Source organism: Salvelinus alpinus, chromosome 19, assembly GCF_045679555.1.
Source record: "Salvelinus alpinus chromosome 19, SLU_Salpinus.1, whole genome shotgun sequence".
In the NCBI taxonomy this organism is placed as follows: domain Eukaryota; kingdom Metazoa; phylum Chordata; class Actinopteri; order Salmoniformes; family Salmonidae; genus Salvelinus; species Salvelinus alpinus.
Genome location: NC_092104.1, coordinates 1,748,445 through 1,774,657, shown reverse-complemented (window position 1 = coordinate 1,774,657; position 26,213 = coordinate 1,748,445). Strand labels below are relative to the sequence as shown.

Below are 26,213 nucleotides of genomic sequence, written 5' to 3'. Positions count from 1 at the left end.
CTTACTCTCACTGGGACCATGGCGATCTGTCCGCGGCTACTGCTGCTGCTCGGATGGAGCTATCTATGCGGTGGATATTGCGCGATGTTGAAAGATCATTTCACAGATTTAAAAATTAAAGGTACATCTGGGCACTCCGGTGCGGCCCGGGGGGACAAAGACCGCTCAGAGAAGGATGAGCACGACCTACTTTTACAGGATACTATGACGGAACACATGCAGATGCTTTACGACCAATACAACCGTGCAGGATTTCCTTTCCAGGACGGGAATACGGTCCGGAGCTTTAAAGCGCGCTGGGGTATGTATATGATGTATCCATACAGCGGCTGCCTATTTTAACGCACCATAAAGCAACCCTCATACTACCATAGTATGGGCTATAGGGTTTCTAGACAGTCATGTAAGAGTGTAGTTTCATGATTTTATTGATAGTTATTCAACTGTTCTGTGTTGTATAGTTTGGACTAGGTTGAAGCACCTGTTGATCCAAAACCTATCCAATGCCTGCTTCACCTGTTGATCCAAAACCTATCCACCGTCTGCTTCACCTGTTGATCCAAAACCTATCCAATGCCTGCTTCACCTGTTGATCCAAAACCTATCCAATGCCTGCTTCACCTGTTGATCCAAAACCTATCTAATGCCTGCTGCACCTGTTGATCCAAAACCTATCCAAAGCCTGCTTCACCTGTTGATCCAAAAACCTATCCAAAGCCTGCTTCACCTGTTGATCCAAAAACCTATCCAACGTCTGCTTCACCTGTTGCTTAGTACGGAAATTATTCAGACGAACAAGATTTCAAGCCCGTTACACATTTATAGATGACAATGCGACTGGTAAAAATAATTCGTCTTTGTGTGTTAAATCTGCATAATCTTTTTTTAATGAAGGTTATGTATTTGAATGTATGGACTAAACTCGGCTGGTGTGGCCTGTTTAAATCTTACATATAACTGATTTTACATTCAAGAGGCCGTTATTTAGTTATCGCTGTAGCTACACTGAGTGTACAAAACATTAGGAACACCCTCCTAATATTGCATTGCACTCCCTTTGGCCCCCAGAACAGCCTCATTTCGTCGGGTCATGGACTCTACAAGGTGTTGAAAGCCGTTCCACAGGGATGCTGGTCCATGTTGACTTCAATGCTTCCCACAGTTGTGTCAAGTTGGCTGGATGTCCTTTGGGTGGTGGGCCATTCTTGATTCACTTGATAATCTGTTGAGGGTGAAAAACCCAGCAGCGTTGCAGATCTTGACACACTCAAACCGGTGCGCCTGGCACCTACTACCATACCCCGTTCAAAGCACTTAAATATTTGGTCTTGCCCATCCACCCTCTGAATGGCACACATACACAATCCATGTATTAAATGTCTCAAGGCTTAAAAATCCTTCTTTAACCTGTCTCCTCCCCCTTCATCTACACTGATTGAAGTGGATTTAGTGACATCAGTAAGGGATCATAGCTTTCACCTGGATTCACCTGGTAAATTTAGCTTACAATTGGCTCATTCCTCCCCCCTCCTCTCCCCTGTAACTATTCCCCAGGTCGTTGCTGTAAATGAGAACGTGTTCTCAGTCAACTTACCTGGTAAATTAAGGGTACTCCTTAATTTATGTCATGGAAAGAGCAGGTGTTCCTAATGTTTTGTACACTCAATGTATATAACCACTAATATGATAGTCCTACCATCTCTTCCCACAGCAGTAGGATCATATTTACGCCTACAGCCATGTAGAACCCATAGTTACAGGACGTAACATTGTCTCTGTGCCATTATAGCGTCTGTGAGAGCATGAGCAGCGCCAATGAGGCCATCTCCATTTTGAGATAGTCAATTTTCTTCTTCTACTACTTCTATGAGTTGGCAAACAAACTGAAAGGGTGCATATCGCCACCTAGAGGGGTGTTGTTTGAACAGGCCTGAAGCCAAGGTTGGTGATGTACTGCCACCTAGAGGGGTGTTGTTTGAACAGGCCTAAAGCCAAGGTTGGTGACGTACCGCCATCTAGAGGGTGTTGTTTGAACAGGCCTAAAGCCAAGGTTGGTGACGTACTGCCACCTAGAGGGGTGTTGTTTGAACAGGCCTAAAGCCAAGGTTGGTGACGTACTGCCACCTAGAGGGGTGTTGTTTGAACAGGCCTAAAGCCAAGGTTGGTGATGTACTGCCATCTAGAGGGTGTTGTTTGAACAGGCGTGAAGCCAAGGTTGGTGACGTACTGCCATCTAGAGAGGTGTTGTTTGAACAGGCCTAAAGCCAAGGTTGGTGACGTACTGCCATCTAGAGAGGTGTTGTTTGAACAGGCCTAAAGCCAAGGTTGGTGACGTACCGCCATCTAGAGGGTGTTGTTTGAACAGGCGTGAAGCCAAGGTTGGTGACGTACTGCCACCTAGAGGGGTGTTGTTTGAACAGGCCTGAAGCCAAGGTTGGTGACGTACCGCCACCTAGAGGGGTGTTGTTTGAACAGGCCTAAAGCCAAGGTTGGTGACATACCGCCACCTATAGGGGTGTTGTTTGAACAGGCGTGAAGCCAAGGTTGGTGACGTACTGCCATCTAGAGAGGTGTTGTTTGAACAGGCCTAAAGCCAAGGTTGGTGACGTACTGCCATCTAGAGAGGTGTTGTTTGAACAGGCCTAAAGCCAAGGTTGGTGACGTACCGCCATCTAGAGGGTGTTGTTTGAACAGGCGTGAAGCCAAGGTTGGTGACGTACTGCCACCTAGAGGGGTGTTGTTTGAACAGGCCTGAAGCCAAGGTTGGTGACGTACCGCCACCTAGAGGGGTGTTGTTTGAACAGGCCTAAAGCCAAGGTTGGTGACATACCGCCACCTATAGGGGTGTTGTTTGAACAGGCGTGAAGCCAAGGTTGGTGACGTACTGCCACCTAGAGGGGTGTTGTTTGAACAGGCCTAAAGCCAAGGTTGGTGACGTACTGCCACCTAGAGGGGTGTTGTTTGAACAGGCCTAAAGCCAAGGTTGGTGACGTACTGCCACCTAGAGGGGTGTTGTTTGAACAGGCCTAAAGCCAAGGTTGGTGACATACCGCCACCTATAGGGGTGTTGTTTGAACAGGCGTGAAGCCAAGGTTGGTGACGTACTGCCACCTAGAGGGGTGTTGTTTGAACAGGCCTAAAGCCAAGGTTGGTGACGTACTGCCACCTAGAGGGGTGTTGTTTGAACAGGCCTAAAGCCAAGGTTGGTGACGTACTGCCACCTAGAGAGGTGTTGTTTGAACAGGCCTAAAGCCAAGGTTGGTGACGTACTGCCATCTAGAGGGTGTTGTTTGAACAGGCCTAAAGCCAAGGTTGGTGACGTACTGCCACCTAGAGGGGTGTTGTTTGAACAGGCCTAAAGCCAAGGTTGGTGACGTACTGCCACCTAGAGGGGTGTTGTTTGAACAGGCCTAAAGCCAAGGTTGGTGACGTACCGCCACCTAGAGGGGTGTTGTTTGAACAGGCCTAAAGCCAAGGCTGGTGACGTACTGCCACCTAGAGGGGTGTTGTTTGAACAGGCCTAAAGCCAAGGTTGGTGATGTACTGCCACCTAGAGGGGTGTTGTTTGAACAGGCCTAAAGCCAAGGTTGGTGACGTACCGCCACCTAGAGGGTGTTGTTTGAACAGGCCTAAAGCCAAGGTTGGTGACGTACTGCCATCTAGAGGGTGTTGTTTGAACAGGCGTGAAGCCAAGGTTGGTGACGTACCGCCACCTAGAGGGGTGTTGTTTGAACAGGCCTAAAGCCAAGGTTGGTGATTTACTGCCACCTGCAGTTATGGAATGTTTGCTCACCAGTATAATTCATTGGCTGATCCCTCCTGATGACCTGGAATGAAGTATGTGATCCTTCCTTCAACCATAGGAAGTCCCAGCCGGTTGACTACTTCAAAATTGTGAAAGTCCTCAATGGTGCTGCTCTTTTGCTAAAAGAGGATTTTAGGCACTAGAGTCCTCTACCATTCTCTATGGTAGAACCCCAGTCAGGTTTTAGCACTCATACATGAGATAATACTGCCTCCTACTGACATGACTTGATAATGCAGGATGGGTAGGCTAGACCGAGCAATGATGGGCTCCTGGGTACTTCCTTGTTCTACGGGTCTACACAGTTGTAGCTCACTTAGCAGCAGAACTACTGCGAGAGTTTGGTTTTGAAGCCAGAGAGGATGGGTCGGAGTTAGATTTCACTGTTAGTTTCGAAAAAAAAAAAAAAATGATTCATCAGTTTCAGTTAATGAAACTGATCACTGTCTAAAGCAGTGTGCACTGTTGGTGCACTGTTGATTGTATGCGTTGCATTGCGTGGCCTTGCTGGTAACTGTCACCCCAGGACATTTTGCTACAAAATATGAGTTACTTCTCACACTGTTGCGTGACTGCAGTGCTTGGCAAACAGGAGTGAAGGACACTGTGTCCTGGTGTTGTTGCCGTTCATTCTCTCCCCATTGAGTAGACTGTATCACATGACATCTAGATGGATAACCAATGTGAGATATGTCTTGTGTAAGCTGCTATCTTATTTGAAATGTAATCCTGGGAAGGGGAAATGGCTGGTAGACACCTCGATACACCACTGCAATGAGTGATAGGGTTTTCGGACCTGGCTTATATAGCCTAATATCTAAATGCCTTTTACTGTTCAGCTCCAGATTTGAAACTAAGTTGAACGATATGCACGTAGAGATGCTATAAGTCATGTAATTCTATGGATATGTGGACCTGTCTGGACTATACTCTCTATTCTGACTGCCGCTTCCTGTTCCTCTCCCAGGCACCATCAACAACCAGCAGTTCCAGATCTTCAACCTGACCTCTCTCACCAAGTCAGAGGCCGTCCTGTCGGCCATGCTCCACTACTACATAGGAGACCTCCAGAACAGCACCCAGCACCCGGGCTGCAACAGCACCGCCAGGCCCAAGCCCAAGAGCTGTGGAGCTCCGTCCCCATCCCTGTCCCGCCACGGCCCCAGTAGACACAGTCATGTCCAGATGGGTGTGTGGAGCTTCGCCTCAGTGGATAACCATATCAGGACTTTGGGCCACTTTGTGATCAACGTGTCTACACTATACAGGGACTTCATCTCTTGGCAGTGGAAGGATGTCACCCAGGTGGTGAACCAGGCCAAGCATCATGATGAGCTGCTGATCGGGATAGACGTGGCATCCCAGCCTGGACCCAGGCCCTGGGAGAAGCTCCTCTCAGACCGCTTTCCTTACATCCTGGTCTACGCCAACGACTCGACCATCTCCGAACCTGAGAGCGTGGTGTCGACACTACAGAGTCATCAGAGGCATCAAACCACGATGACCACGGAAGAAGGGGCATTCGCCTCCGGCTTCCATAAACTGGGGCTGCACGCTCAGAATAGCACCGCCGCTCAACAACAGACGCCTCCTCACAGACGCCGGCGCTCGACTAGCGTCCTCCTCCCGCTCCAGAACAACGAGTTACCGGGGCCGGAGTACCCGTATGAGACGACGGGCTGGGACGAGAATAGCCCCTACGAACCGCTGGAGAACAAGCCGGTCCGTCGGCCGAGGAAAAAGACGCGTGGTAAGAGCCAGAGGCACGGGGGTAAGATGCCCCTGCTGCAGTTTGACGAGCAGACGATAAAGAAGGCTCGTAAGAAGCAGTGGAACGAACCACGGAACTGTGCTCGTCGCTACCTGAAGGTGGACTTCGCAGACATTGGCTGGAGCGAGTGGATTATATCTCCCAAGTCTTTTGATGCCTACTACTGCTCAGGATCATGCCAGTTCCCTATGCCTAAGGTATGTCTTCATGCTTCATGGCATCGGGTTTATGAACTGATATATGCTGAGTGTATTAAACATTAAGGAAACCTGCTCTTTCCCGGATGGGGATTTTGAAAGGTGTCCTTAATGTTTTGTACACATGAACCGTCAAAGAGAATCATCAATAAATGGGAAATAGGATTATACTCTTAGGTAAAGTATTTATTTTTCTCTGTAGAAAAACGGATCCAACTAGAGAGGTTTAAGACCTTCGTTAGACATCGTAGTAAAATAGAAGGACTGCAAAAGGAAATAGTCAAATGGTAATATACTGGGAAAGATGGGTTAGTCTGTGGACATCTGATTGGTTGATTTGCCGATATACTTGGAATCCAGTACGATTTAGAAATACATTTATTTATATATATATATATATTTATATACACTGCTCAAAAAAATAAAGGGAACACTTAAACAACACAATGTAACTCCAAGTCAATCACACTTCTGTGAAATGAAACTGTCCACTTAGGAAGCAACACTGATTGACAATACATTTCACATGCTGTTGTGCAAATGGAATAGACAAAAGGTGGAAATTATAGGCAATTAGCAAGACACCCCCAATAAAGGAGTGGTTCTGCAGGTGGTGACCACAGACCACTTCTCAGTTCCTATGCTTCCTGGCTGATGTTTTGGTCACTTTTGAATGCTGGCGGTGCTTTCACTCTAGTGGTAGCATGAGACGGAGTCTACAACCCACAAGTGGCTCAGGTAGTGCAGCTCATCCAGGATGGCACATCAATGCGAGCTGTGGCAAGAAGGTTTGCTGTGTCTGTCAGCGTAGTGTCCAGAGCATGGAGGCGCTACCAGGAGACAGGCCAGTACATCAGGTGACGTGGAGGAGGCCGTAGGAGGGCAACAACCCAGCAGCAGGACCGCTACCTCCGCCTTTGTGCAAGGAGGAGCACTGCCAGAGCCCTGCAAAATGACCTCCAGCAGGCCACTGGGTCTATTAAACCAAGATTTCATTCAAACAAAAAACCGGCGGACATAAAAATGTTGATTAAAAAGCATCTCATTTTTTTCAATACTGAAGTCAAAGTTCATTATAACTTGCTTGGGTAGGGAAGGAGAGGAATTTCCACGCTTTAGCGCCTTAACAGTTTTCCAAAATGTAGATGGATCACCAGCAGAGTCAGCGATAGAACTCAGGAAGTAGCTTGATTTAACCTTTTTTACTAAGGACGTGCATTTACTTCTCAGTTACCTGAAAATCTGCCAGTCCACAACAGCATCAGTTAGTCTAGCTTTGGCCCAGGCACAATTTATTTTTCTAAAGATAACCAGGGATTGTATCTATTTTTTAGTCTATAGCGTATAATTATAGAATTATATTTACAACCTATTAATTCAATAGCATGTCTGTGGGCGGCTGCCTAATCCTGCCGAATGGGCAGGCCAGCTGTGGGGACTAATCACATAGTCACATTTACAATCCCTATTAATTTCAATAGCATCTCTGTGGGCCGAGTCATAAAGATTTGTCATTGAACTTTTAAAATGTATGACCTTTTATTGTGGCATAAACACAACCAGACATGACGTTTTCATGTGATTGTCAATCAATGATTTCAAAGGGTTTTCACGAGGCTACGGGCTCACGTCCATCCACTCCCAGCATATCTCCAGCCTCCAAAACAGCGGTGAATAGAAAGAGATATCTGTTACACACAACACCAGAAAGTGTCATGACGTGGGGATTGTCATTAGGTCAGAACTAATGCGTCCACTGCTGTCCTCACGCCTCTCTGTGTCTGCCACTCATCTCTGCCTTGGCAACAGTTCAGTGTTCTCGGTGAACCACATAGCAGTTTGGAGCGGAGGCTACACGTTTTCAGGTCCAGTCACTCATGTTTCATGCCTCTGACGTGCGGTAATGATAAATAATGTTGTAATAGCCTACAGTTTTCTTGAAATGTTTGTTTAAATTATTGGCTCCTGTTTAACCGGTGCGGCGTACCCTCACTATGTTTAACCGGTATGGCGTACCCTCACTATGTTTAACCGGTATGGCGTACCCTCACTATGTTTAACCGGTATGGCGTACCCTCACTATGTTTAACCGGTAAGGCGTACCCTCACTATGTTTAACCGGTATGGCGTACCCTCACTATGTTTAACCGGTATGGCGTACCCCCACTATGTTTAACCGGTATGGCGTACCCTCACTATGTTTCACCGGTACGGCGTACCCTCACTATGTTTAACCGGTATGGCGTACCCTCACTATTTTTAACCGGTACGGCGTACCCTCACTATGTTTAACCGGTATGGCGTACCCTCACTATGTTTAACCGGTATGGTGTACCCCCACTATGTTTAACCGGTAAGGCGTACCCTCACTATGTTTAACCGGTACGGCGTACCCTCACTATGTTTAACCGGTATGGCGTACCCCCACTATGTTTAACCGGTATGGCGTACCCCCACTATGTTTAACCGGTATGGCGTACCCCCACTATACTTAACCGGTATGGCGTACCCCCACTATGTTTAACCGGTATGGCGTACCCCCACTATGTTTAACCGGTATGGCGTACCCCCACTATGTTTAACCGGTATGGCGTACCCCCACTATGTTTAACCGGTACGCCGTACCCTCACTATGTTTAACCGGTATGGCGTACCCTCACTATGTTTAACCGTTATGGCGTACCCCCACTATGTTTAACCGGTATGGTGTACCCCCACTATGTTTAACCGGTACGGCGTACCCTCACTATGTTTAACCGGTATGGCGTACCCTCACTATGTTTAACCGGTACGGCGTACCCTCACTATGTTTAACCGGTATGGCGTACCCCCACTATGTTTAACCGGTACGGCGTACCCTCACTATGTTTAACCGGTATGGCGTACCCCCACTATGTTTAACCGGTATGGCGTACCCCCACTATGTTTAACCGGTATGGCGTACCCCCACTATGTTTAACCGGTATGGCGTACCCCCACTATGTTTAACCGGTACGCCGTACCCTCACTATGTTTAACCGGTATGGCGTACCCTCACTATGTTTAACCGTTATGGCGTACCCCCACTATGTTTAACCGGTATGGTGTACCCCCACTATGTTTAACCGGTACGGCGTACCCTCACTATGTTTAACCGGTATGGCGTACCCTCACTATGTTTAACCGGTACGGCGTACCCTCACTATGTTTAACCGGTATGGCGTACCCCCACTATGTTTAACCGGTAAGGCGTACCCCCACTATGTTTAACCGGTATGGCGTACCCCCACTATGTTTAACCGGTATGGCGTACCCCCACTATGTTTAACCGGTAAGGCGTACCCCCACTATGTTTAACCGGTATGGCGTACCCCCACTATGTTTAACCGGTATGGCGTACCCCCACTATGTTTAACCGGTACGGCGTACCCCCACTATGTTTAACCGTTATGGCGTACCCCCACTATGTTTAACCGGTATGGTGTACCCCCACTATGTTTAACCGGTATGGCGTACCCCCACTATGTTTAACCGGTATGGCGTACCCCCACTATGTTTAACCGGTATGGCGTACCCCCACTATGTTTAACCGGTATGGCGTACCCCCACTATGTTTAACCGGTATGGCGTACCCCCACTATGTTTAACCGGTATGGCGTACCCCCACTATGTTTAACCGGTATGGCGTACCCCCACTATGTTTAACCGGTATGGCGTACCCCCACTATGTTTAACCGGTATGGCGTACCCCCACTATGTTTAACCGGTATGGTGTACCCCCACTATGTTTAACCGGTATGGCGTACCCTCACTATGTTTAACCGGTATGGCGTACCCCCACTATGTTTAACCGGTATGGCGTACCCTCACTATGTTTAACCGGTAAGGCGTACCCCCACTATGTTTAACCGGTATGGCGTACCCCCACTATGTTTAACCGGTATGGCGTACCCCCACTATGTTTAACCGGTATGGCGTACCCCCACTATGTTTAACCGGTATGGCGTACCCCCACTATGTTTAACCGGTACGCCGTACCCTCACTATGTTTAACCGGTATGGCGTACCCCCACTATGTTTAACCGGTATGGCGTACCCCCACTATGTTTAACCGGTATGGCGTACCCCCACTATGTTTAACCGGTATGGCGTACCCTCACTATGTTTAACCGGTATGGCGTACCCTCACTATGTTTAACCGGTATGGCGTACCCCCACTATGTTTAACCGGTACGGCGTACCCCCACTATGTTTAACCGGTATGGCGTACCCCCACTATGTTTAACCGGTATGGCGTACCCTCACTATGTTTAACCGGTATGGCGTACCCCCACTATGTTTAAACGGGACTTTTCGCACCAAAGTACGTTCATCTCTAGGAGACAGAACGTGTCTCCTTCCTGAGCGGTATGACGGCTGTGTGGTCCCATGGTGTTTATAGTTGCGTACTATTGTTTATACAGATGAACGTGGTACCTTCAGGCGTTTGGAAATTGTTCCCAAGGATGAACCAGACTTGTGGAGGTCTACAATTTTTTTTCTGAGGTCTTGGCTGATTTCTTTAGATTTTCCTATGATGTCAAGCAAAGTTTGAAAAAGTTTGCAAAGTTTGAGCACTGAGTTTGAAGGTAGGCCTCGAAATACATCCACAGGTACACCTCCAATTGACTCAAATAATGTCAATTAGCCTATCAGAAGCTTCTAAAGCCATGACATAATTTTCTGGAATTTTCCAAGCTGTTTAAAAGTACAGTCAACATAGTGTATGTAAACTTCTGACCCACTGGAATTGTGATACAGTGAATTATAAGTGAAATAATCTGTCTGTAAACAATTGTTGGAAAAATGACTTGTTTCATGTACGAAGTAGATGTCCTAACCGACTTGCCAAAACTGTAGTTTGTTAACAAGAAATTTGTGGAGTGGTTGAAAAACAAGTTTCAATGACTCCAACCTAAGTGTATGTAAATTTCCGACTTCAAATGTAAAATATCCTTTGATTTGTTTATCACTTTTTGGTTATTTCATAGTTTTTATCTTCACTCTTATTCTACAATTATAGTCCAGTCAGTTTGGAGCTGGCTGTATATAGGGCTTGAGGTTACGGTGTAGTGCCTACGGCCTGGGTGTTCTTTGTAGTCAGAGAATGCTCTTTCCTTGTGAAGATCCTGCTTCACACGCCTCAGGTCGGTTCCAGAAACAAACCCTACTCCCTAGACATGTGAAGGATTGAAAGGATCAGAGGAAGGATGGTCGTAGGGCTCCTGGGAACAACTAGGTATTACTCATGGTGATAAGGGAAGAGCCTGTCACTCATTTAACCAGTCATGTTTTAGCTGGACTAGACAGTGTGTCTGAACATGCAAAAAGCTGTCCAAGAATGAGGTGTCCTCAAGACTCCCATCACCAGCCTCTTGTTCTCCAGGCGGTCACCTGGTTGGGACACTAAGCAGGTGGCAAGAAATACAATATCACAAACAGGTCTCCCTTCGAAAAGAGATACTCAAGATACTTCCTGGTTAAATAAAGGATAAAACGTTTTAACTATGACCTACTGTCAAATGTCCTCCCATTTCATAGAACTGTCATGTTTGTTGTCATAAGGTTGTTGTTCACCTCCTCCTTCTCTTCTGTCCTGTAGTCTCTGAAGCCTAGTAACCACGCCACCATCCAGAGCATTGTGAGAGCGGTAGGGGTGGTGTCTGGTATCCCTGAGCCCTGCTGTGTCCCAGACAAGATGTCTTCCCTCTCCATCCTCTTCTTCGACGAGGACAAGAACGTGGTGCTCAAAGTCTATCCAAACATGACTGTGGACTCCTGCGCCTGCAGATAGGGACAATTACCACACACACACACACACCCACACAGGCACATTCACAAAGAAACACACACACACACAGCCGGACAATAAGAAATGCTCTCTCTCTCTCTCTCTCTCTCTCTCTCTCTCTCTCTCTCTCTCTCTCTCTCTCTCTCTCTCTCTCTCTCTCTCTCTCTCTCTCTCTCTCTTTCTCTTTCTCTTTCTCTCTGTCAGTCTCTCTCTCTTTCCCTCTCTCCCTCCCTCTTTCTCTCTCTCTCCCTCTCTCTTTCTCTCTCTCTCTCTCTCTCTCTCTCTCCCTCTCGCTGTCTCTCTCAAATCAAATTTTGCAGATGTTATTGCAGGTGCAGTAATACCTAGCAATACAAAACAATGCACACAAATCCCAGAAAGTAAAAAGAAAGAAATTAAGAAATATCAGAAAGAGCAATGTCAGAGTCTGGGAATATAAATATCTACACTGAGTGGACAAAACATTAAGGACACCTGTTATTTCCATGACCGACTGACCAGGTGAATCCAGGGGAAATCTATGATCACTTTGTCACTTGTTAAATCCACTTCAATCAGTGTAGATGAAGGAGAGGAGACTGGTTAAAGAGGGATGTTTAAGCCTTGAGACAATTGAGACATGGATTGTGTATGTGTGCATTAATAGACAATATAGACATTATGGACTTTATATGGATAGAAAAGGTGTGTACAGCAGTAGTTATATAGGATGAACCAGGACTAGAATACAGTATATACATATGAAGTGGACAGCAGTAGTTATATAGGATGAACCTTCACTAGAATACAGTATATACATATGAAGTGGGTAAAACAGTATGTAAACATTATTAAAGAGACCAGTGTTCAATGACTATGTACACAGGGCAGAGTACCCTGCACCATAGAGTGGTAGCTGGCTAGTAACAGTGACTAAGGTCCAGGGTACTGAGTGGTAGCTGGCTAGTAACAGTGACTAAGGTCCAGGGTACTGAGTGGTAGCTGGCTAGTAACAGTGACTAAGGTTCAGGGTACTGAGTGGTAGCTGGCTAGTAACAGTGACTAAGGTTCAGGGTACTGAGTGGTAACTGGCTAGTAACAGTGACTAAGGTTCAGGGTACTGGGTGGTAGCTGGCTAGTAACAGTGACTAAGGTTCAGGGCAGGGTACTGAGTGGTAGCTGGCTAGTAACAGTGAATAAGGTCCAGGGTACTGGGTGGTAGCTGGCTAGTAACAGTGACTAAGGTTCAGGGTACTGAGTGGTAACTGGCTAGTAACAGTGACTAAGGTTCAGGGTACTGAGTGGTAGCTGGCTAGTAACAGTGACTAAGGTTCAGGGTACTGAGTGGTAGCTGGCTAGTAACAGTGACTAAGGTTCAGGGTACTGAGTGGTAGCTGGCTAGTAACAGTGACTAAGGTTCAGGGTACTGAGTGGTAGCTGGCTAGTAACAGTGACTAAGGTTCAGGGCAGGGTACTGAGTGGTAGCTGGCTAGTAACAGTGACTAAGGTCCAGGGTACTGAGTGGTAGCTGGCTAGTAACAGTGACTAAGGTTCAGGGTACTGAGTGGTAGCTGGCTAGTAACAGTGAATAAGGTTCAGGGTACTGAGTGGTAGCTGGCTAGTAACAGTGACTAAGGTTCAGGGTACTGAGTGGTAGCTGGCTAGTAACAGTGACTAAGGTTCAGGGTACTGAGTGGTAGCTGGCTAGTAACAGTGACTAAGGTTCAGGGTACTGAGTGGTAGCTGGCTAGTAACAGTGACTAAGGTTCAGGGTACTGAGTGGTAGCTGGCTAGTAACAGTGAATAAGGTTCAGGGTACTGAGTGGTAGCTGGCTAGTAACAGTGACTAAGGTTCAGGGTACTGAGTGGTAGCTGGCTAGTAACAGTGACTAAGGTTCAGGGTACTGAGTGGTAGCTGGCTAGTAACAGTGAATAAGGTCCAGGGTACTAGGTGGTAGCTGGCTAGTAACAGTGACTAAGGTTCAGGGTACTGAGTGGTAGCTGGCTAGTAACAGTGACTAAGGTTCAGGGTACTGAGTGGTAGCTGGCTAGTAACAGTGACTAAGGTTCAGGGTATTGAGTGGTAGCTGGCTAGTAACAGTGACTAAGGTTCAGGGCAGGGTACTGAGTGGTAGCTGGCTAGTAACAGTGACTAAGGTCCAGGGTACTGAGTGGTAGCTGGCTAGTAACAGCGACTAAGGTTCAGGATACTGAGTGGTAGCTGGCTAGTAACAGTGACTAAGGTTCAGGGCAGGGTACTGAGTGGTAGCTGGCTAGTAACAGTGACTAAGGTTCAGGGTACTGAGTGGTAGCTGGCTAGTAACAGTGACTAAGGTTCAGGGCAGGGTACTGAGTGGTAGCTGGCTAGTAACAGTGACTAAGGTTCAGGGTACTGAGTGGTAGCTGGCTAGTAACAGTGACTAAGGTTCAGGGTATTGAGTGGTAGCTGGCTAGTAACAGTGACTAAGGTTCAGGGCAGGGTACTGAGTGGTAGCTGGCTAGTAACAGTGACTAAGGTTCAGGGTACTGAGTGGTAGCTGGCTAGTAACAGTGAATAAGGTCCAGGGTACTGAGTGGTAGCTGGCTAGTAACAGTGAATAAGGTCCAGGGTACTGAGTGGTAGCTGGCTAGTAACAGTGACTAAGGTTCAGGGTACTGGGTGGTAACTGGCTAGTAACAGTGACTAAGGTTCAGGGCAGGGTACTGAGAGGAGGCCGTCTAGTGGTGACTGTTTAACAGTCCGATGACCTGGAGCAGTTTTTCAATCTCTCGGCCATAGCTTTGATGCACCTGTACTGTCTCCGCCTTCTAGATGGTAGTGGGGTGAACAGGCCGTGGCTCGGGTGGCTGAGGTCCTTAATGACCTTCTAGATGGTAGCGGGGTGAACAGGCCGTGGCTCAGGTGGCTGAGGTCCTTGATGATCTTCTAGATGGTAGTGGGGTGAACAGGCCGTGGCTCGGGTGGCTGAGGTCCTTGATGATCTTCTAGATGGTAGTGGGGAGAACAGGCCGTGGCTCAGGTGGCTGAGGTCCTTGATGACCTTCTAGATGGTAGCGGGGTGAACAGGCCGTGGCTGAGGTCCTTAATGACCTTCTAGATGGTAGCGGGGTGAACAGGCCGTGGCTCGGGTGGCTGAGGTGATTTTTTTGGCCTTCCTGTGACACCGGGTCCTGTAGATGTGCTGGAGGGCAGGCGGTGTTCCCCCAGTGAGGCGTTGAGCAGACCGCACCACCCTCTGGAGAGCTGACCGCACCGCCTGGTACGACAACTGCACCACCCTCTGGAGAGCCCTGCGGTTGCGGGCGGTGCAGTTGTCATACCAGGCGGTGATTCAGCCTCACAGGATGCTCTCAGTGGTGTGTCTGTAGAAGTTCGGGAGGGTCGTAGAGGCCAAGCCACATTTCTTCAGCCTCCACTCACAGACACAAACACATGCCCAGACACAAGCACAAGCACACACACACACACACACACACACACACACACACACACACACACACACACACACACACACACACACACACACACACACACACACACAGAACAACCTCTCTGCAACAAAGCCACCTAGTGATTACTGTCACCTATCTAAATGGAGATGAGATGGTTGGTTGATTAACCTTTTCAGGAAAGGACTGCTGGACCTCCTATTGGAAGCCTGAAGCACCCTGGAAAATACTGAAGCACCCTGGAGAATACTGAAGCACTCTGAAGAATACTGAAGCATCCTGGAGAATACTGAAGCATCCTGTAGAATACTGAAGCATCCTGTAGAATACTGAAGCACCCTGGAGAATACTGAAGCACTCTGGAGAATACTGAAGCATCCTGGAGAATACTGAAGCACTCTGTAGAATACTGAAGCACTCTGTAGAATACTGAAGCACTCTGGAGAATACTGAAGCACTCTGTAGAATACTGAAGCACTCTGTAGAATACTGAAGCACTCTGTAGAATACTGAAGCACTCTGTAGAATACTGAAGCACTCTCTAGAATACTGAAGCACCCTGTAGAGTACTGAAGCATCCTGGAGAATACTGAAGCACTCTGTAGAATACTGAAGCACTCTCTAGAATACTGAAGCACCCTGTAGAGTACTGAAGCATCCTGGAGAATACTGAAGCACCCTGTAGAATACTGAAGCATCCTGGAGAGTACTGAAGCACCCTGTAGAATACTGAAGCATCCTGGAGAATAATGAAGCACCCTGTAGAATACTGAAGCATCCTGGAGAATACTGAAGCATCCTGGAGAATACTGAAGCACCCTGTAGAATACTGAAGCATCCTGGAGAGTACTGAAGCATCCTGGAGAGTACTGAAGCACTCTGTAGAATACTGAAGCACCCTGGAGAATACTGAAGCATCCTGGAGAATACTGAAGCATCCTGGAGAATACTGAAGCACCCTGTAGAATACTGAAGCATCCTGGAGAGTACTGAAGCACCCTGTAGAATACTGAAGCACCCTGTAGAATACTGAAGCACCCTGTAGAATACTGAAGCACTCTGGAGAATACTGAAGCATCCTGTAGAATACTGAAGCACTCTGGAGAATACTGAAGCACTCTGGAGAATACTGAAGCATCCTGTAGAATACTGAAGCACTCTGGAGAATACTGAAGCACCCTGGAGAATACTGAAGCACCCTGGAGAATACTGAAGCATCCTGTAGAATACTGAAGCATCCTGGAGAATACTGAAGCACTCTGGAGAATACTGAAGCATCCTGTAGAATACTGAAGAACTCTGGAGAATACTGAAGCACTCTGGAGAATAAACAACTCACTAGTCTCATCTTCATCATCACATCCCTCATCACCAACCTCATCATCAGAGTTTCTTGCCTGTTTGAACACAATAAAACAGGACCTATTGCAGATTGAGCTTGTACCTTAAAGAGGGACACAAAAAAACAGAATGAAAGACTTAGGAACTCCAGATCGGTTTCCTGATAGATCTGGACTAACAGAGGACCTCAGTAGACTACTGTCTCAGTGGGATTAACACAGGACCTCAGTAGACTACTGTCTCTACTGGGATTAACACAGGACCTCAGTAGACTACTGCCTCAGTGGGACTAACACAGGACCTCAGTAGACTACTGTCTCTACTGGGATTAACACAGGACCTCAGTAGACTACTGTCTCAGTGGGACTAACACAGGACCTCAGTAGACTACTGCCTCAGTGGGACTAACAGAGGACCTCAGTAGACTACTGCCTCAGTGGGACTAACACAGGACCTCAGTAGACTACTGCCTCAGTGGGACTAACACAGGACCTCAGTAGACTACTGTCTCAGTGGGACTAACACAGGACCTCAGTAGACTACTGTCTCAGTGGGACTAACACAGGACCTCAGTACACTACTGTCTCAATGGGACTAACACAGGACCTCAGTAGACTACTGCCTCAGTGGGACTAACACAGGACCTCAGTAGACTACTGCCTCAGTGGGACTAACACAGGACCTCAGTAGACTACTGTCTCAGTGGGATTAACACAGGACCTCAGTAGACTACTGTCTCAGTGGGACTAACAGAGGACCTCAGTAGACTACTGTCTCAGTGGGATTAACACAGGACCTCAGTAGACTACTGTCTCAGTGGGACTAACAGAGGACCTCAGTAGACTACTGTCTCAGTGGGACTAACAGAGGACCTCAGTAGACTACTGTCTCAGTGGGATTAACACAGGACCTCAGTAGACTACTGTCTCAGTGGGATTAACACAGGACCTCAGTAGACTACTGCCTCAGTGGGACTAACAGAGGACCTCAGTAGACTACTGCCTCAGTGGGACTAACACAGGACCTCAGTAGACTACTGTCTCAGTGGGACTAACACAGGACCTCAGTAGACTACCGTCTCTACTGGGTTGAGCAGAAACTTTTCCTCTTACGGAAGAGGTCAGACACATGCTATATCCTAACTCCTTCCACCCCAGTTCTGAATAGTTTTATACCGTTACTTAAGAACCTCCTCCTCCCACCTTCACGTCCCCCTCTCCTCCTCCTCCTCCCACCTTCACGTCCCCCTCTCCTCCTCCTCCTCCTCCTCTCCTCCTCCTCCTCCTCCCATCTTCACGTCCCCCTCTCCTCCTCCTCCCACCTTCACGTCCCCCTCTCCTCCTCCTCCTCCCACCTTCACGTCCCCCTCTCCTCCTCCTCCTCCCACCTTCACGTCCCCCTCTCCTCCTCCTCCTCCCACCTTCACGTCCCCCTCTCCTCCTCCTCTCCTCCTCCTCCTCCCACCTTCACGTCCCCCTCTCCTCCTCCTCTTCCGACATTCACGTCCCCCTCTCCTCCTCCTCCTCTCATCCTCCTCCTCCTCTCATCCTCTTCCTCCTCTCCTCTCTGTACGATATGGCTATATGTTACAGTGTCTATGTCCTTAACTATTTTCTTGTTACTTACTGTATATGAACATCATGTATACATACATACATATTGCCTTGGCTGCTATAGAGAGAGATGCTATTCCAAAGCCAGATATTGTGATGTAGAGTGCATTACATACATCTGTTTATTTCAGATTGTTGATCCATAAAATATACATATTGATAGACTTTCTTTTAATATTGAAAAAAGAAAGTACGCTATATTTCATACATTCAGGTCTTGGAAAGGAATGGTCAACGTCATGAACATAAAAACAGTCTGTTTTATTAAGCAATATGCTTCTAGGCTATAGCCTAGGTTTTCTTTTCTGTGAATATCTTGTATTAATTGTTGTAGTTGAATATGCTTTGTGCTGCTACTTCGCATTCCGCCAAGTGTAACAGCACCCACTATCTGAGAGGAGGACCTGGCTTGATCTGAGAGGAGGACCTGGCTTGATCTGAGAGGAGGACCTGGCTTGATCTGAGAGGAGGACCTGGCTTGATCTGAGAGGAGGACCTGGCTTGATCTGAGAGGAGGACCTGGCTTGATCTGAGAGGAGGACCTGGCTTGATCTGAGAGGAGGACCTGGCTTGATCTGAGAGGAGGATTACTACATCATGGGATCACCTTCACCTCCTATTCCCTATGTAGTGCACTACTTTGGCCAGGACCCTATTCCCTATGTAGTGCACTACCTTGGACCACAGCCCTATGGGCCCTAGCCAAATTTACTGCACTACTTTGGACCACAGCCCTATGAGCCCTAGCCAAATGTAGTGCACTACTTTGGACCACAGCCCTATGGGCCCTAGCCAAATGTAGTGCACTATAAAGGGAATATGATGTCATTTGTGACACAACCATAGTCTATGGTGACCAAGCATAGTGTTTCACATCACCAGTAGCATGCACAAAGGCAGGATATGTAAGAGGCTCCTCCCACTGTACCTCTGTCTCATCACAGACAACCAATGAAGGCTTGGTAGCTATCCATCTGACTAGACATTGGTATTGTCTGTTAAAGGCATGTGCTGGTATTTATATCACAAGTCACTGAGAGCCACTAAAACTGGCCTCCTATTTCATATATACTGCATTACTTTTGAGCAGAGCTGGAGCCCTGGCTAAAATAGTGCACTACATAGGAAATAGGGCCCTGGCCTAAAGTAGAGCACTACATAGCGAATAGGGCCCTGGCCTAAAGTAGTGCACTACATAGGGAATAGGGTCCTGGCCAAAGTAGTGCATTACATAGGGAATAGGGCCCTGGCCAAAGTAGTGCACTACATAGGGAATAGGGTTCTGGTCTAAAGTAGTGCACTACATAGGGAATAGGGCCCTGGCCAAGGTAGTGCACTATATAGGGAATAGGGTTCTGGTCTAAAGTAGTGCACTACATAGGGAATAGGATCCCATTTGGGTTACCCCTCTAGTGAGACCTTTCCAAACACCAGCACATGTCTCTCTGGTAGCTAGATAGTCAAAGAACACCTAACATGCATTCACTGTGGATTCAACTATTTCCTACATAATGAAGTCAGACAACCAAATATTTATTTACAACAGATATAGTGAGATGTAGAGGCTAACGTTAGATTGTTTTATATAGATGTGTACATTGTTTTTGTACATAAATGCACTATTGTCAATGATATTCTAATGCTGTCCCTTGGAGAGTGGACCACATGCTTTAAAAAATAAAATGTATTAATTCAGCTCCTGATCAACTGAAATGGAATTCAGAATGATTGTTTGAACAATCTAGAACATTCTACGGAACTATAGAATCACAAAACAACTGAAAGGACTGAATAAGCTGAGATGAACTGTGTCCAACTAGTAAGCATAGATTTACTTTTGTAAAACTGGGTATTTTTTATAAGTAGTACAGAGAAAGTTTTCAATGAGTGAATTTAGACTATATTCGTTTGAAAATAATTATGGTTACAAATAATAATATTTTGCAGATGATTCAATATTTGGATGTGTTCGGTAAACAGTACTTTTATTGTAAACAATATATTGTTTTTGTTTATATGCCACCTATTATGTACTGCTTGTTTGACATTCTCCAATATTTGGTTCTTCACCTAGTGCCAATGCAGTTCCACATTGTAGTGATGCATGTATCTGAATGGAGGGCTTCCTTACAAGTCATATGGTACAGGTACAATATTGTTCAAAAGTTTTGGTCACTGAGAAATGTCCTTGTTTTTTGTAAAGAAAAGCACATTTGTTTGTTCATTAAAATAACATAAAATTTATCAGAAATACAGTGTAGACATTGTTAATGTTGTAAATGACTATTGTTGCTGGAAACGGCTGATTTTTAATGGAATATCTACGTTGGCGTACAGAGGCCCATTATCAGCAACCATCACTCCTGTGTTCCAATGGCACGTTATGTTAGCTAATCCAAGTTTATCATTTTAAAAGGCTAATTGATCATTAGAAAACCCTTTTGCAATTATGTTAGCACAGCTGAAAACTGTTGTTCTGATTAAAGAAGCAATAAAACTAGACTTCTTTAGACTAGTTGAGGATCTGGAGCATCAGCATTTGTGGGTTCGATTACAGGCTCAAAATGGCCAGAAACAAAGAACTTTCTTCTGAAACTCATCAGTCTATTCTTGTTCTGAAAAATGAATGCGAGAAATTGCCAAGAAACTGGAGATCTCGTACAACGCTGTGTACTACTCCCTTCACAGAACAGCGCAAACTGGCTCTAACCAGAATAGAAAGAGGAGTGGGAGGCCCTGGTGCACAACTGAGCAAGAGAACAAGTACATTAGAGTGTCTAGTTTGAGAAACAGACGCCTCACAAGTCCTCAACTGGCAGCTTCATTAAATAAACTCAGCAAAAAGGAAACGTCCTCTCACTGTCAACTGCGTTTAGTTTCAGCAAACTTAACATGTGTAAATATTTGTATGAAGATAACAAGATTCAACAACTGAGAGATAAACTGAACAAGTTCCACAGACATGTGACTAACAGAAATGGAATAATGTGTCCCTGAACAAAGGGGGGGGGGGGGTCAAAATCAAAAGTAACAGTCAGTATCTGGTGTGGCCACCAGCTGCATTAAGTACTGCAGTGCATCTCCTCCTCATGGACTGCACCAGATGTGCCAGTTCTTGCTGTGAGATGTTACCCCACTCTTCCACCAAGGCACCTGCAAGTTCCTGGACATTTCTGGGGGGAATGGCCCTAGCCCTCACCCTCCGATCCAACAGGTCCCAGACGTACTCAATGGGATTGAGATCCGGGCTCTTTGCTGGCCATGGCAGAACACTGACATTCCTGTCTTGCAGGAAATCACGCACAGAACGAGCAGTATGGCTGGTGGCATTGTCATGCTGGAGGGTCACGTCAGGATGAGCCTGCAGGAAGGGTTGTGTTATTGACTGTACATTTGTTTATGTGTAACTCTGTGTTGTTTGTTTTTGTCGCACTGCTTTGCTTTATCTTGGCCAGGTCGCAGTTGTAAATGAGAACTTCTCCACTGGCCTACCTGGTTAAATAAAGGTTAAATAAAAAATAATAAATAAAAAGGTACCACATGAGGGAGGAGGATGTCAGCCTGAAGCTGCATTCATTGTAGCTGGGGATTTTAACAAGGCTAATCGGAAAACAAGACTCCCTAAATTCTATCAGCATATCGATTGTGCTACCAGGGCTGGTAAAACCCTGGATCATTGTTATTCTAACTTCCGCAACGCATATAAGGCCCTCCCCCGCCCTCCTTTCGGAAAAGCTGACCACGACTCCATTTTGTTCCTTCTAGCCTATAGACAGAAACTTAAACAGGAAGCTCCCGCTCTCAGGTCTGTTCAACGCTGGTCCGACCAATCTGATTCCACGCTTCAAGATTGCTTCGATCACGTGGATTGGGATATGTTCCGCATTGCGTCAAACAACAACATTGGCGAATACGCTGATTCGGTGAGCGAGTTCATTAGCAAGTGCATTGGCGATGTCGTACCCACAGCAACGATTAAAACATTCCCCAACCAGAAACCGTGGATTGATGGTAGCATTCGCGCGAAACTGAAAGCGCGAACCACTGCTTTTAACCAGGGCAAGGTGACCGGAAACATGACCGAATACAAACAGTGTAGCTATTCCCTCCGCAAGGCAATCAAACAAGCTAAGCGTCAGTATAGAGACAAAGTAGAGTCGCAATTCAACGGCTCAGACACAAGAGGTATGTGGCAGGGTCTACAGTCAATCACGGATTACAAAAAGAAAACCAGCCCGTCGTGGACCAGGATGTCTTGCTCCCATACAGACTAAACAACTTCTTTGCTCGCTTTGAGGACAATACAGTGCCACTGACACGGCCCGCTACCAAAACCTGCGGACTCTCCTTCACTGCAGCCAACGTGAGTAAAAAATTTAAACGTGTTAACCCTCGCAAGGCTGCAGGCCCAGACGGCATCCCCAGCCGCGTCCTCAGAGCATGCGCAGACCAGCTGGCTGGTGTGTTTACGGACATATTCAATCAATCCTTATCCCAGTCTGCTGTTCCCACATGCTTCAAGAGGGCCACCATTGTTCCTGTTCCCAAGAAAGCTAAGGTAACTGAGCTAAACGACTACCGACCCGTAGCACTCACTTCCGTCATCATGAAGTGCTTTGAGAGACTAGTCAAGGACCATATCACCTCCACCCTACCTGACACCCTAGACCCACTCCACTTTGCTTACCGCCCCAATAGGTCCACAGACGACGCAATCGCAACCACACTGCACACTGCCCTAACCCATCTGGACAAGAGGAATACCTATGTGAGAATGCTGTTCATCGACTACAGCTCAGCATTTAACACCATAGTACCCTCCAAACTCGTCATCAAGCTCGAGACCCTGGGTCTCAACCCCGCCCTGTACAATTGGGTACTGGACTTCCTGACAGGCTGCCCCCAGGTGGTGAGGGTAGGTAACAACATCTCCACCCCGCTGATCCTCAACACTGGGGCCCCACAAGGGTGCGTTCTGAGCTCTCTCCTGTACTCCCTGTTCACCCACGACTGCATGCCCATGCACGCCTCCAACTCAATCATCAAGTTTGCAGACGACACTACAGTGGTAGGCTTGATTACCAACAACAATGAGACAGCCTACAGGGAGGAGGTGAGGGCCCTCGGAGTGTGGTGTCAGGAAAATAACCTCACACTCAACGTCAACAAAACAAAGGAGATGATCGTGGACTTCAGGAAACAGCAGAGGGAGCACCCCCCCATCCACATCGACGGGATAGTAGTGGAGAGGGTAGAAAGTTTTAAGTTCCTTCGGCGTACACATCACGGACAAACTGAATTGGTCCACCCACACAGACAGCGTGGTGAAAAAGGCGCAGTAGCGCCTCTTCAACCTCAGGAGGCTGAAGAAATTCGGCTTGTCACCAAAAGCACTCACAAACTTTTACAGATGCACAATCGAGAGCATCCTGTCGGGCTGTATCACCGCCTGGTACGGCAACTGCTCCGCCCACAACCGTAAGGCTCTCCAGAGGGTAGTGAGGTCTGCACAACGCATCACCGGGGGCAAACTACCTGCCCTCCAGGACACCTACACCACCCGATGTCACAGGAAGGCCATAAAGATCATCAAGGACAACAACCACCCGAGCCACTGCCTGTTCACCCCGCTATCATCCAGAAGGCGAGGTCAGTACAGGTGCATCAAAGCAGGGACCGAGAAACTGAAAAATAGCTTCTATCTCAAGGCCACCAGACTGTTAAACACTAACTGAGTGGCTGCTACCATACATGTAAAAAATGTATCACTAACCACTTTAAACAATGCCACTTTATGTTTACCTACCCTACATTACTCATCTCATATGTATATACAGTACTCTATACCATCTACTGCATCTTGCCTATGCCGTTCTGTACCATCACTCATTCATATATCTTTATGTACATATTCTTTATCCCTTTACACTTGTGTGTATAAGGTAGTTGTGGAATTGTTATGTTAGATTACTCGTTGGTTATTACTGCATTGTCGGAACTAGAAGCACAAGCATTTCGCTACACTCGCATTAACATCTGCTAACCATGTGTATGTGACAAATAAAAATAAAATTTGATTCGATTTTTTGATTTGTCTTCCCTGTAACGCACAGCGTTGAGATTGCCTGCAATGACAACAAGCTCAGTCCGATGACGCTGTGACACACCGCCCCAGACCATGACAGACCCTCCACCTCCAAATCGATCCCGCTCCAGAGTACAGGCCTCGGTGTAACGCTCATTCCTTCGACGATAAACACGAATCCGACCATCACCCCTGGTGAGACAAAACAGCGACTCGTCAGTGAAGATCACTTTCTGCCAGTCCTGTCTGGTCCAGCAACGGTGGGTTTGTGCCCATAGGCGACGTTGTTGCCAGTGATGTCTGGTGAGGACCTGCCTTACAACAGGCCTACAAGCCCTCAGTCCAGCCTCTCTCAGCCTATTGCGGACAGTCTGAGCACTGATGGAGGGATTGTGCGTTCCTGGTGTAACTCGGGCAGTTGTTGTTGCCATCCTGTACCTGTCCCGCAGGTGTGATGTTCGGATGTACCGATCCTGTGCAGGTGTTGTTACACGTGGTCTGCCACTGCTAGGACGATCAGCTGTCAGTCCTGTCTCCCTGTAGCGCTGTCTTAGGCGTCTCACAGTACGGACATTGCAATCTATTGCCCTGCAGTCCTCATGCCTCCTTACAGCATGCCTAAGACACGTTCACGCAGATGAGCAGGGACCCTGGGCATCTTTCTTTTGGTGTTTTTCAGAGTCAGTAGAAAGGCCTATTTAGTGTCCTAAGTTTTCATAACTGTGACCTTAATTGCCTACCGTCTGTAAGCTGTTAGTGTCTTAACGACCGTTCCACAGGTGCATGTTCATTAATTGTTTATGGTTCATTGAACAAGCATGGGACACAGTGTTTAAACCCTTTGCAATGAAGATCTGTCAAGTTATTTGGATTTTTACAAATTATCTTTGAAAGACAGGGTCCTGAAAAAAGGAACGTTTCTTTTTTTGCTGAGTTTAGTACCCGCAAAACACAAGTCTCAATGTCAACGTTGAAGAGGCGACTCCAGGATGTTGGCCTTCTAGGCAGAGTTACAAGGAAAAAGCCATATCTCAGACTGGCCAATAAAAATAAAAGATTAAGATGGACAAAATAACACAGACACTGGACAGAGGAACTCTGCCTAGAAGGCCAGCATCCTGGAGTCGCCTCTTCACTGTTGACGTTGAGACTGGTGTTTTGCGGGTACTATTTAATGAAGCTGCCAGTTGAGGACTTGTGAGGCGTCTGGCTCAGCCGCGAAGTGGTAGGCCACACAAGCTCTGGGGCAACTAACCGGACAATGTCTGAAAGAGACGGTGTGATATCACCGTTCTCAACTCAGTGACATGTTGTAAAGAAAAGCAGTCTTTCAACACAAACTGATTGTCATAATATCCCACATTTCACAGTCTATCAACACAGACTGACTGTCATAATATCCCACATTTCACAGTCTATCAACACAGACTGACTGTCATAATATATCACATTTCACAGTCTATCAACACAGACTGATTGTCATAATATCCCACATTTCACAGTCTATCAACACAGACTGACTGTCATAATATACCACATTTCACAGTCTATCAACACAGACTTATTGTCGTAATATACCACATTTCACAGTCCATCAACACAGACTGACTGTCATAATATACCACATTTCACAGTCTATCAACACAGACTGATTGTCATAATATACCACATTTCACAGTCTATCAACACAGACTGACTGTCATAATATACCACATTTCACAGTCTATCAACACAGACTGACTGTCATAATATACCACATTTCACAGTCTATCAACACAGACTTATTGTCGTAATATACCACATTTCACAGTCTATCAACACAGACTGACTGTCATAATATACCACATTTCACAGTCTATCAACACAGACTGATTGTCATAATATACCACATTTCACAGTCTATCAACACAGACTGATTGTCATAATATACCACATTTCACAGTCTATCAACACAGACTGACTGTCATAATATACCACATTTCACAGTCTATCAACACAGACTGATTGTCATAATATACCACATTTCACAGTCTATCAACACAGACTGACTGTCATAATATACCACATTTCACAGTCTATCAACACAGACTGACTGTCATAATATACCACATTTCACAGTCTATCAACACAGACTTATTGTCGTAATATACCACATTTCACAGT

General features: G+C 46.6%; 1 protein-coding gene across 1 annotated transcript in view; it reads left to right on the top strand.

Annotated features, from left to right (window-relative positions):
- The window catches only part of LOC139544879 (bone morphogenetic protein 3-like), a 20,564-nt gene extending 348 nt beyond the window's left edge, over positions 1–20,216 (top strand). The window contains exons 1-3 of the mRNA XM_071352034.1: positions 1–301; positions 4,773–5,773; positions 11,394–20,216. The exon at positions 1–301 is cut by the window's left edge and continues 348 nt beyond it. Of these exons, the coding sequence (XP_071208135.1) occupies positions 19–301; positions 4,773–5,773; positions 11,394–11,585 (1,476 nt within the window). The 5' untranslated portion in view covers positions 1–18 and the 3' untranslated portion in view covers positions 11,586–20,216. The remainder of the gene's footprint in view (positions 302–4,772; positions 5,774–11,393) is intronic.
- The last annotated feature ends 5,997 nt before the right edge of the window (positions 20,217–26,213 follow it).